Here is a 12250-nt window from a genome sequence, read left to right on the forward strand (position 1 = left end):
AGAAAGGAAGTACCCCTGTTGAAATTTAATTATAATAGTGGAATGATTTATAGTTCAAATTATTTTCCTGTTTATTGTTTAGAAACGTAACATCTATAAAAAGAGCTTCTTTCTCAGATTTTTGGCACATTTGGTTTGGATTGAATTTTAATTTGTACCAATTTTTATTTTATTTTTTTGACAAGTTACTTATCCAGTGTTGGCCCCAATAGCCACACAGCAATCTTTAAATAAAAGCTTTTTTTAAAAATTATTTATAGAGGCATATTTCTATAACAAGCTATGGATCTTGTATTACCTTCTTTGTTCTTATTATGATATTTGCTGGTGTGTGTGTAACGTAGTTTTTCTTTAATTAATGATATTTTGTGGGATTTAGAAATCTTATTTCTCTTCCAAATAAGAATGTATCAGGTTAAGGATACATTTAAAGTTCAGGGAGCATCTAAATTGATATGTTAGCCATTTTAAACTTTGCTTTTAATTAATCATTTAATTCTCATCTCATGTATATACATCATGAATATGTTTTCCACCGTCACAAATTATAGCTCTAGCTTTAAGTGTTTTTGCTGTCACTTTGACATAAGTCAAATTATATAGATTGACTTTTAATTTGGAATTAACATATTTAATATGATTAATAAGTTGGCATTTAGTGTTTTTCTTTTTTGTTTGTTTTTGTTTTTTTAAATTAAATCTTTATTGTTCAGATTATTACATTTGTTCCTCTTTTTTCCCCCCATAACTCCCCTCCTCCCAGTTCCCACCCCACCCTCCGCCCTCACTCCCAACCCACTGTCCTCATCCATAGGTGCACAATTTTGGTCCAGTCTCTTCCCCCATCCCCCACACCCTTTCCTCCCCAAGAATAGTCAGTCCATTCCCTTTCTATGTCCCTGATTCTGTTATAATCACCAGATCATTCTGTTCATCAGATTATTTATTCACTTGATTCTTAGATTCACTTGTTGATAGATGCATATGTGTTGTTCATAATTTGTATCTTTACCTTTTTCTTCCTCTTAAAGGATACCTTTCAACATTTCATATAATCCTGGTTTGGTGGTGCTGAACTCCTTTAGCTTTTCCTTATCTGTGAAGCTCTTTATCTGATCTTCAATTCTGAATGATAGCTTTGCTGGATAAAGTAATCTTGGTTGTAGGTTCTTGCTATTCATCACTTTGAATATTTCTTGCCACTTCCTTCTGGCCTACAAAGTTTCTGTTGGGAAATCAGCTGACAGTCATATGGGTATTCCCTTGTAGGTAACTGAGTTTCTTTTCTCTTGCTGCTTTTAAGATTCTCTCTTTGTCTTTTGCTCTTGGCATTTTAATTATGATGTGTCTTGGTGTGGTCCTCTTTGGATTCCTTTTGTTTGGGGTTCTCTGTGCTTCCTGGACCTGTAAGTCTATTTCTTTCACCAGGTGGGGGAAGTTTTCTGTCATTATTTCTTCAAATAGGTTTTCAATATCTTGCTCTCTCTCTTCTTCTGGCACCCCTATAATTCTGATGTTGGTACGCTTGAAGCTGTCCCAGAGGCTCCTTACACTATCTTCGTATTTCCGGATTCTTTTTTCATTTTGCTTTTCCGGTTGGGTGTTTTTTGCTTCTTTGTATTTCAAATCTTTGATTTGAATCTTGCAATCCTCTGGTCTGCTGTTGGGAGTCTGTCTAATATTCTTTATTTAAGTCAGTGTATGCTTAATTTCTAGTTGGTTCTTTATCACAACATTGAGGGTCTCATTAGATTTCTTGTACCTCTCATTAAGTTTATCGGCAGTCTCTGGAAGACTCTTGAAAGACCTCAAAAGTGTGGTTTTGAATTCTATATCCAGCAGCCTGCTTTCCTCCATTTCTGAGATTTGTGTCCTGTTTCTTTGTCTTGGCATTTTTTATGCTTCGCTGTGTTGATACAGTGGTTTTCTGTGCTAAGTGTCCCAATTACCTGAGGTAGACACTCTTGGTGCACCCCCTTGTGGTCTTTGTGCACAGTCTTGTAGCTAAGCCTTGATTGTTGTAGGTAACACTGGGAGGGATTTGACCTCCAGGCCAATTGGCTGTGAGAACCAGCTGTGTCTGCAGCGGAAGAACTTCTCTCCTGGATCTCTAGGGCAGTGCTAATCTAGCCTCTGCCTGAGGCTAACCAGCAAATGCCTCTGTGCAAGGCTTGGGCGGGGCGGGTCCCAGGGGATCAACAGGGCGGGTGGAGTGAGCAGTTATGGCTGCTCTCAGTCCCGTCCCCAGAGCCTCTGCCTCTCAGTGTCCCGGTAATCACTGCAAGCCCCTTGGAGAGAAAGCTGCCCTCGAGTTCTAATCGATGCCAGACAGTCCCGCTTTGAGTCTGGGTCCCCAGAGACTCGCCCGGAACTGGAGCTCAGAGCCTGGGACTCCCTCACGATTGAAACAGACAACCGTGCCCTCAGCCGCCAGCCCGCTCCGCACGCACCTCCGCACCTTTGTATTTTACTTCAGCTCTGCGCCTCCTCTGAGTCTCGGTAGGCTTTTCTCTATCCTTCTAGTTGTAGAATTTCCCCTCAGCCAGCTTTCCTGTGGTTCTGGGTGATGTCCGTTCCGTCTTTTAGTTGTATTTTTGAAGTGGTTGTGCGAGGTAGCAATCTCCGGTGTTTCCCTAAGCCGCCATCTTGGTTCTCCGCCTAGTGTTTTTCACTTATAGCTTGTGAGCTACTTTGGTTTGAAATGCCATTTGTTCTAATTGTGTGTAATCACCTTATTTTGTGTCTTTGATGTTTAAAATTATAATTAATTTTATCTAAGCTTTGTTATTTTAGAGCAAGTTGCTGTTTTTTTATTTAAATAACATTTTGACTAGACTAAGTTTGGTTTTCCTTTTATTATACCAATAAAAATTCATGCATAAAAAAAATCTTTAGAATAGTATACACAGTATACAGCTTTCTGTTTTTCAAAATGCTTTCTGTTTTCTTTTATTATATTCCAGTAAGCAGTAGTTTTCTTTTTTTAATTGAATTGTGATAAGTTTACATCAAGAACTTGAAACTAAGCATAGCTTACCAAAGCTTTTGATATATGCATATATATATATATATATCATCTTAGTGTTTTTTAGAAATTTTTTTTATTGATTTTTAGAGTAAGGTTAAAGGAGAGAGGAACATTTATGTGAGAGTGGAACACCAATCGGCTGCCTCCTGCACACCTTCTACCAGGGATAGAGCCTGCAACCTGGGCATGTGCCCTGACTAGGAATCAAACTGGCGACCCTTGGGAGAATAGGAGGACACTCAAATCGATGGAGCCACATTGATTAGGGTCAGTTCTTGAACCTTGATAATAGTTATGTTCATTTCAATTTAGATCTGTTAACTATTCTTCAACTATACAGTGTGCTTTGATGTCTGAGTATTTATGTCGATGCTGCTCCCTTTACCTGAAAGTCCCTTTCCTCCCTTTTCCACCCTGGGAAACCAGTCCATATACAAGGTCCTATTCAAATAATAGCTTTATGAATTTCTTTCCCTTTTAGTATTAACTGCTACCATATTCTTGAAGGTCAACTTTTAGCTATCATAACTTCACATTTTATTTTAGCTTTTACCTGCCTTCTCTATATCATTGTTCTTCAAAAGGCTTTTCTGTACCCATTGGTTAAAAATTATTATGTACTCCTAATAAGTATAAATTATATATGTGCAGTGATAGAAGTTTGCTCTGTGCATTATAAAATATTCAAAAATGGAAGTTTTAACATCTGATAAAATACTTTAAAAATACTTGTTTCACTAAAGCAATAATATTTGGGGAAACAGTGTGTCCTTCATGTTAAAAGTTAACTTATGTTCTCACTAAAACATTTTAATTGTGGTAAACACACACACACACACACACACACACACACACACACACACAAAGTGTTTTGTTTTTTTTTTAATCTTGAATTTATACTTTTTGACTCAGTGATTTAAAGTTGTGAATTCAGGTTCAATATATTTTGATAACTTGGTTTTTAGCTATGATAGTTAAAATGCTACCTTTCAAAAACAAGTAGATTCAGATGGAGGTATATTGTTGGGGACCTCTACAGTTTCATTACAACTACTGTTCAGAGCTTATCTTCATGTTTAAGATGTTTGGTATTTCCATGTCTTGCTAATCACAATAAATTTAGCCCTCACATTAGTTACTATTCCCACATAGTATTGGTTTGGTGTGAGCTTTACTGTTAAGAGTGAACATAAATTTTTATTTTATTTGGACTCCTAATGTGTTCGATGTTTTGTTTGTTTTTTTGTTGGTTGACTCATCACAGTTGATTGGATTGCCATGGTTTTACTTCATAATGTAACTGCTAAAGTTTGTGTATTACTAGTAAGAGTGACATATTTGCATTGACAGTTTTTGGTTTTTTGTTGTTACTTGTGACAATATTGGATTATCTTCAGTCTGCCAGTTCTTTGGAGGAATGACACTCACTAGGAATAAATGCTTACTAATAATATATAACATGGATTAGCAGTGATGCCCTCACTTGGTCCATGTATCAGATGGTCACTTCTCACAAGGGCACCCAAGTCATTCCCCCTTTACATTTTTTACTCTTAGTTAATTGTAGATAAGTTATTTGTTCACTCAGTTGAGCTCTCATACATCACAATTTGGCACAGGATGCTGGCTGTGCTAAGAGGGAACAATTAAGTGAAGGTGTAACAATCTACTTGATTTCATTCTGGAACTCCACACATAACAAGATATGAATCCATGTGACAGGTGAATACCCCTGACACATGGACCAATTGGAACTACCCATGAATACTAGAACAACATTTATTTTTATTAAATGCCCTCTCTCCTCTCCTATTTTTTTAGATAAGTGATAATTTCTACACTTTATTGGAAAATATATTACTGGATTGTATGGCCCCACTTTGGGGATTTTGTGCTGTACTATGATGACAGGAACTATGTAAAACTCATCCTTGCTGTCCTAGAACTTAGTGTAAGACTGACACAGATTACTATAGGTAATTTGTTGGATGAGTGACTGAGACCGACCTGACCTAAGTAGAGGACTTTTATTACAAAGTAGTAAGATAAATATTGGCTGGATATAGATATTTAGATGTCATATTGAAAAGATAAGTATTAAAAGAGGCTATTAAAAAATAAAAGGATGGGGTTGTTTACGCAGAAAAATGGCAATACAGTGAAATACTGTACTATGGAAGCAAATAAAAGGTGGGAAGATAAGTATCACATTGACCTGTTAGTCATGATGGTATTGCTGAAGTTTTGATGAAAGGAATCAAGAGGGAAAAGACACAAAACGTAAATGTTTTATTTAATTGTTTGGACTGGGTATTGGAATGTACCAGTAAGTGAAAGGGGGCTTATAAATGTTTTTAGAAAATTACTATAAACATGTATTTCCATGTATAGAATAGTATTTTTTAATTAAATCTTTATTGTTCAGATTATTACAGTTGTTCCTCTTCCCCCCCCCCCGCATAGATCCCCTCTACCTGCCCCCCCGCCTTGTGCCCCCCTCCACTGTCCTCATCCATAGGTGTACGATTTTTGTCCAGTCTCTTCCCACACCCTTCCCCACCCCCTGAGAATAGTCAGTCCATTCCCTTTCTATGTCCCTGATTCTATTATATTCACCAGTTTATTCTGTTCATCAGATTATTTATTCACTTGATTTTTAGATTCACTTATTGATAGATGTGTATTTGTTGTTCATAATTTGTATCTTTACCTTTTTCTTCTTCCTCTTCTTAAAGGATACCTTTTAGCATTTCATATAATGCTGGTTTGGTGGTGATGAACTCCTTTAGCTTTTTCTTATCTGTGAAGCTCTTTATCTGACCTTCAATTCTGAATGATAGCTTTGCTGTATAAAGTAATCTTGGTTGTAGGTTCTTGGTATTCACCACTTTGAATATTTCTTGCCACTCCCTTCTGGCCTGCAAAGTTTCTGTTGGGAAATCAGCTGACAGTCATATGGGTACTCCCTTGTAGGTAACTGACTGTTTTTCTCTTGCCGCTTTTAAGATTCTCTCTTTGTCTTTTGCTCTTGGCATTTTAATTACGATGTGTCTTGCTGTGGTCCTCTTTGGATTCCTTTTGTTTGGGGTTCTCTGTGCTTCCTGGACTTGTAAGTCTATTTCTTTCACCAGGTAGGGGAAGTTTTCTGTCATTTTTTCTTCAAATAGGTTTTCAATATCTTGCTCTCTCTCTTCTTCTGGCACCCCTATAATTCGGATGTTGGTACGCTTGAAGTTGTCCCAGAGGCTCCTTACACTATCTTCATATTTTTGGATTCTTTTTTTGTTTGGCTTTTCCGATTGGGTGTTTTTGCTTCTTCGTATTTCAAATCTTTGTCTTGAATCTTGCAATCCTCTGGTCTGCTTTTGGGAGTCTGTATAATATTCTTTATTTCAGTCAGTGTATGCTTAATTTCTAGTTGGTCCTTTTCCATAACCTCAAGGGTCTCACTAGATTTCTTGAGGGTCTCACTAAATTTATCTGCAGTTTCTAGAAAATTCTTGAAAAACCTAAGAAGTGTGGTTTTGAACTCCGTATCCAGTAGTTTGCTTTCCTCCATTTCTGTCATTTGTGACCTGTTTCTTTGTCTCCACATTTTTTATGCTTCCCTGTGTTGATAGAGTGGCTTTCTGTGCTAGGTGTCCTATAGGGCACAGTGGCTCAGCCTCCCCAATAACCTGAGGTGGACACTCTTGGTGCACCCCTTTGTGGGCTTTGTGCACAATCTTGTTGTAGTTAAGCCTTGATTGTTGTAGGTATCACTGGGAGGAATTGTCTTCCAGGCCAGTTGGCTGTGAGAATCAGCTGTGTCTACAGTGGGAGAACTTCTGTGCTGGAGACACCCTTATGAGGCAAGACTTGCTTCAGTGGGGCTTTGGTGCTCACTAAGTCTGCCCCCTGACTGTGTCCCTTATGGATCTGAGGAGTTGTAATCTGGATGGTCCCACTCTGACCACTGGGTACACTGGCTCTTGGATCTCTAAGGAGGTGCTAATTTAGCCTCTGCCTGAGGCTACCCAGCAGGAGCTATGGAGAGATCTCCAGATTCCTCTTCTTTGTTTGGGGTTTGGAGGTGCCCAGATGAGGCCCAGCTATGAAGCAATGCAAGCTTCTGTGGGGCCTTGGGCCTTCTTTTGGAAGTTCTGGGTCTCTCTGACCCAGCTGCAGTTTGCTTGGTAATTTTCAGATTGCAAAGGGCCAGGCCTTTCTTATGCAAAAGCCTCTGCGCACAGCTTGTGTGGGGCAGAGTCTCAGGGAATCAACAGGGTGGAGCAAACAGCTATGGCTGATCATCAGTCCTACCCTAAGAGGCCCTGCGTGTCAGTGTCCCGGTAATCGCTGCAAGCACCTCTGAGAGAAAACCACCCTCGAGTTCCGACTGATGCCAGATAGTCCAGTTTCTCCCCATATGAGTCTGGGTCCCCAGAGACTTGCCTGGAACTGGAGTTCAGAGCAGTCGGGAGCTTGAGACTCCCTCCTGATTGAAAAAGACCACTGTGTCCTCATTTGCCAGCCCTTTCCAAGTGCGCCTCTGTACCTCTGCACTTTACTCCCGCACCTCTGAGTCTCAGTGTGCTTTTCTCTTCCCTTCTAGTTGTAGAATTTCCACTCAGCCAGCCTTCCTGTAGTTCTGGATGATGTCCATTTTGTCTTTTAGTTGTATTTTTGAAGTAGTTGTGCGAGGCAGCAATTTCCAGTGTTTACCTATGCCGCCATCTTGGTTTTGTCTAGAATAGTATTTTTAAAAGTATTGTCATGTTTCAGATGTCAGTTTCAGATGTAAGGTGAGCGTGTGTTTGAATAGCTTTCACATATTTTATTTGTAATAAAGACAATATTAGTTTATTATCTACAATGTATGTATTTTTTGCAAAAAGTAATGAAAGTTATTTCTTTTTTTTCAGTCTGATTTGTAACTGATTTTTGAACATTTTTTCTCATAAGACATATGCATGATATCTTTAATTATGAGTGGTATACTTAAGTTGTTTGGGGGAATGTTATTTTTCTGGTTTTGGAAGTGAGTTCTCAATGTATTTGAGTTCATATAACTGCTGTGAGGACAGGAAACTGTTGTTTTGAGAAATACATGCACTAGTCCTTTAATACTAAAAATTTTAATGGTCTCTTTTCTGCTTATCATCACAGGCTCAGATTTAGTAGATCATCTCCCCAGGTGATGGTAATGTTACTTCATGTCAGTAAACTTGCTTAATGTTTTCAAGGTCCACATTTTTATATGATTGGTTACTTAATTTTTTTCTCAATGTAGGCCTTTTTGTTGAATATAGAGTCTATACAGGTTATGTGGGCAGGGATATAGGGGAGGCAGAGCTGGGCTAAATTCTAAATTTTCACCAAAATTCTTTGACTTTAATGGAACTATTTCAGCTCTTTGCACTTCATACTAGTGTTCATCATCTGTTAATGCCCTTAAATATATTATTTTTTCTTTTTTTTGTCAATTAGAGGAAGAAAAAGTGGAAATATGAAACATAACCCATATATATATGTTTAACAATTGATTTACCTATATAGAGCAGATTAAGAGAAAGCTTTCATTCCAATTGTGCTGTTCAGTACTTTCCAGCCTCTGATCCTCAGAGGAGGTGTGCAAATAAGAGAGGATAAATATGAATAGTGTATGGACCCAGGTGAAATAAATACACCCAAATTAAGATAGAAGGAAGTGTTATGGTATACAAACAGCCCTCAGTTAAGGAATGGAAGAGCTATAAATTATAAGACTAATTGGACAGGTCTGCTACCTTAAGTAGACCATAATTTAAATGTTTAGAAAATTGTATCTTATTTGGATTTTAGAATTCAGGATATTAAAAATAGTATATATTCAGAGTCAGGAATTACTTTAGGATATTAAAAGTCTGATTATGTTTTAGTACTTACAAAGCACTAACAAATTTAATATTGCTAAGACTAAATGAAAACCTTTTTTTGAGGTGTGAGGTTTGAATTTATAATCTGTGCATTCAGAATCTTACTTTGGACTAATTACATAAAAGAATAACCTGAGTTTTTCAAACATAATTTCAGAAGTATTACTATAAATATAGTATCAACTTTGACATTATCAGCAAAACAATATTCATTTCAATTCTGTATACTTGGACAAAATATCATCGGGCTACTTTCTCCCTTAGCAAAAGAAAAATTTCCATTAACAGGATATCTTTAGAATAACTAGTGTGAAATAGGTAACAAGCATACTTGACACATTGAGATTTTTTTATTTGTGCCAATGCCAAGACGTATGACCTTGGTCAAATAAGCTTGATCACGTAAACTTAATAGGTTTCAATTGGCCTACTGTTAAAGACTGAATACAAGGCTATAATTTCATGGTGGCAAAAGTGATAGTGTGGAATAGATTACCCTCCTAAGTCATCCCAAATCTCTCACCTTTGCAAGACCAAAGTAATATTTAACTGGCCTAGGTTTCAAAACTTTTTCTCATCTAGCACTTATTCAAATGGAGATATAGTAGGTTGTAGAATAATGAGTAACACAAGGAAGATAAGCTAGGCATGTAGTAGTAAATGAGGGTAACATCCTGAATGACAGCCAGTTATATTATTTAAAACTAGAGGCACAGTGCACAAAATTTGTGCACTGGGTGGTGGGAGGGGAGTCCCTCAGCCCAGCCTGTGCCCTCTAGTAGTCTGGGACCCCTCAGGGGATGTCCACCTGCTGGCTTAGGCCCGTTCCCCAGGGGATCGGGCCTAAGCTGGCAGTCAGACATCCCTCTGACAGCCTGGGAGCCCTCGGGCGATGTCCACTTGCCAGTGGGGAGCAGGCCTAAGCTGCAGTCGGACATCTTTAGTGCTGCTGAGGTGGTGGGAGAGACTCCCGCCACCACCACTGTGGTGGCAGCCATCAGCCTGGCTTGTGGCTGATCAGAGCTCCCCCTGTGGGAGCACACTGACCACCAAGGGACAGCTCCTGCATTGAGCACCTGCCCCCTGGTGGTCAGTGTGTGTCATAGTGACCAGTCATTCCCAGTTCTGCTGTTAGGGTCAATTTGCATATTACCCTTTTATTATATAGACTAGAGCCTGGTGCCCGGATTTGTGCACTGATGGGGTCCCTCACACTGGTGCATGATCAGGGCCAGGGAGGGACTGTAGGAGGTTTCCAGGGCATGTCCAGCCCATCTTGCCCAGTCCCTGGTGGTCAGTGTGCGTCATAGTGACTGCTTAAATGAACAGTCAGACACTTAGCATATTAGGCTTTTATTATATAGAATAATTGTACTTTTTACTATTGTTAGATTATATTCAATGTTTAGAAGGTGATTGAAATGGGTTACTTGGAACTCACTGGTGTAAGATTTTTATTCTAGAATGAAGTTAATAAAGTGACCAATTAAACCCAGAATTTTTTTTAGTTCAGTAAAGAAGTTTTTACAATTGGATAGAAAGCATTTTTTTTTTTTTTTTTTAGCAATCTAAAGCACCACATGATACATTTTAATAAAAACAGTTGGAAAATATTTCTAAATATTTATTTATATGGATTACTATGGTAAGTGGGTGAAACATATTTCAAAATTGTTAGTGTTTTAATTCTGGTTAAATTTGCCATATCTGGATCCCAAAAGTAATTTCAATTATTTAAGAGTATTTGTGGATGTCAGTTTAAAAACTAAGAGCTCTTCATTATCAAGTAGGGGATCCAGAAAGAGCATCTACATTAGATGCTGCAAAAAAACATTCTCTCACAACAAGAACTTAAGGATAGAGGCTTCCATCCTACTCCAACCTCATTTTATTTTATTCTGTATTCTTTACTACTTACGGATTTAATGGTCTTGGGCAGAATGTCTGCATTGATAAAATGTTAAATATCTTTTTAGTTAGATAAAACAAAATATGCATATTGAAGGTACTTTGTAACAAAATTTAATTGTTGGATTTAATGTGGCTAAAATTGTCAAAATAATACACATTAAGAATTGGTGGTTTTGTCACCATAATACTTATATTTGAAAATATATATAGTAATTTTTCTTATTTGGGAGTTAATAAAATAGTGTGACTTGATTTTTAGGAATTATGTGAAATTCTAACCGTTAAATACTATGTTTTAAAAATCCTAAGTTTGTGGTGAAGGCTGGGGAAGAAAAATTGGTATTCAGAAATGTTAGAGTATTATCTGTAGTGAGGAGACAGGGATGAATTTTCATTTAATGTTTCTATCTTCCTCTCCCTCCCTGAAATCAATAAACATATATTTTTTAAAAAGAATAAAGATAGTAAATGTCTGTATTGTTGGTTAACAATACTGAATTTTTTTTGTTTTAGCACCTTTTAAAGTCAGAATTTACAAATTTTCATCCTTTTCTCCTCCAGATAGTCTTTGCCCATAGAGAGTAGATGTACTTGTTGAGATGTGACTGGGTTATTTTCATAACTTGAGAAAAGCAAAGCTGGCCTGCTAAGGTGGTATCTTGAGAGCAAGAAGGGTGTTAGTATAATGCTACAAAAGAATCAAGTTTGGGATCCTCTGAGCTTGCTGTTGAATGACATACTTCGATCACATAGCCTTTGCACATTGTAAAATTAGGATACACAAATTTAAGAACTCTAAAATTGTTTGAAAAGCCAAATTTTTATTACTTTGCAGATGTTCCATTTAAGCCCACCTCTTCCATAGCCATAGCTGGAGCTGTAATTGGAGCTGTCCTTGCCCTTCTCATCATTGCTGTCTTTGTGACTGTGCTGCTGACTCCTCGAAAAAAGAGACCATCCTATCTTGACAAAGTGTAGGTAACTTTTTTGCCTGTTTTCAGCTGTGAATATTTGGTATGTGTCAGTATTTACCTTTATAGCTACTCATATGGAAAGTGACAGGGATGAAAGTGCATAAAAGTATTGTTAGATCTTTGTGTGATGACCAGGGTTTCATCAGAACGTCTCAAATTACATCTCAGTAAATAAACTGTCAAGGGGCTGCTGGAAACAAGTATATTAGACAGCTTTTTCACCTACACTACATTAGACACCTTTCCATATGGTAACATAATGGCACTCTATGTTTTCCTGCCTTCTGAATAAAAATGTAGCTCTTAATGAAGTAGTTGAAAGATAGACATAAAAAAAAAAATCTTAGAGGTTTAATTGCTTTTTTAGATTATATATGCCTGTCTTATGTATAGATATGATTTAACTTTCAACTGACAGTAGTTATTAAACACATCTAATT

At 37.5% G+C, this 12250-nt stretch overlaps 1 protein-coding gene across 1 annotated transcript in view; it reads left to right on the plus strand.

Annotated features, from left to right (window-relative positions):
* The window catches only part of NECTIN3 (nectin cell adhesion molecule 3), a 131843-nt gene that overhangs the window by 67717 nt on the left and 51876 nt on the right, over positions 1-12250 (plus strand). The window contains exon 6 of the mRNA XM_036349645.1: positions 11672-11810. Within this exon, the coding sequence (XP_036205538.1) occupies positions 11672-11810 (139 nt within the window). The remainder of the gene's footprint in view (positions 1-11671; positions 11811-12250) is intronic.

This window comes from Myotis myotis, unplaced genomic scaffold (assembly GCF_014108235.1).
Source record: "Myotis myotis isolate mMyoMyo1 unplaced genomic scaffold, mMyoMyo1.p scaffold_m19_p_2, whole genome shotgun sequence".
In the NCBI taxonomy this organism is placed as follows: Eukaryota; Metazoa; Chordata; class Mammalia; order Chiroptera; family Vespertilionidae; genus Myotis; species Myotis myotis.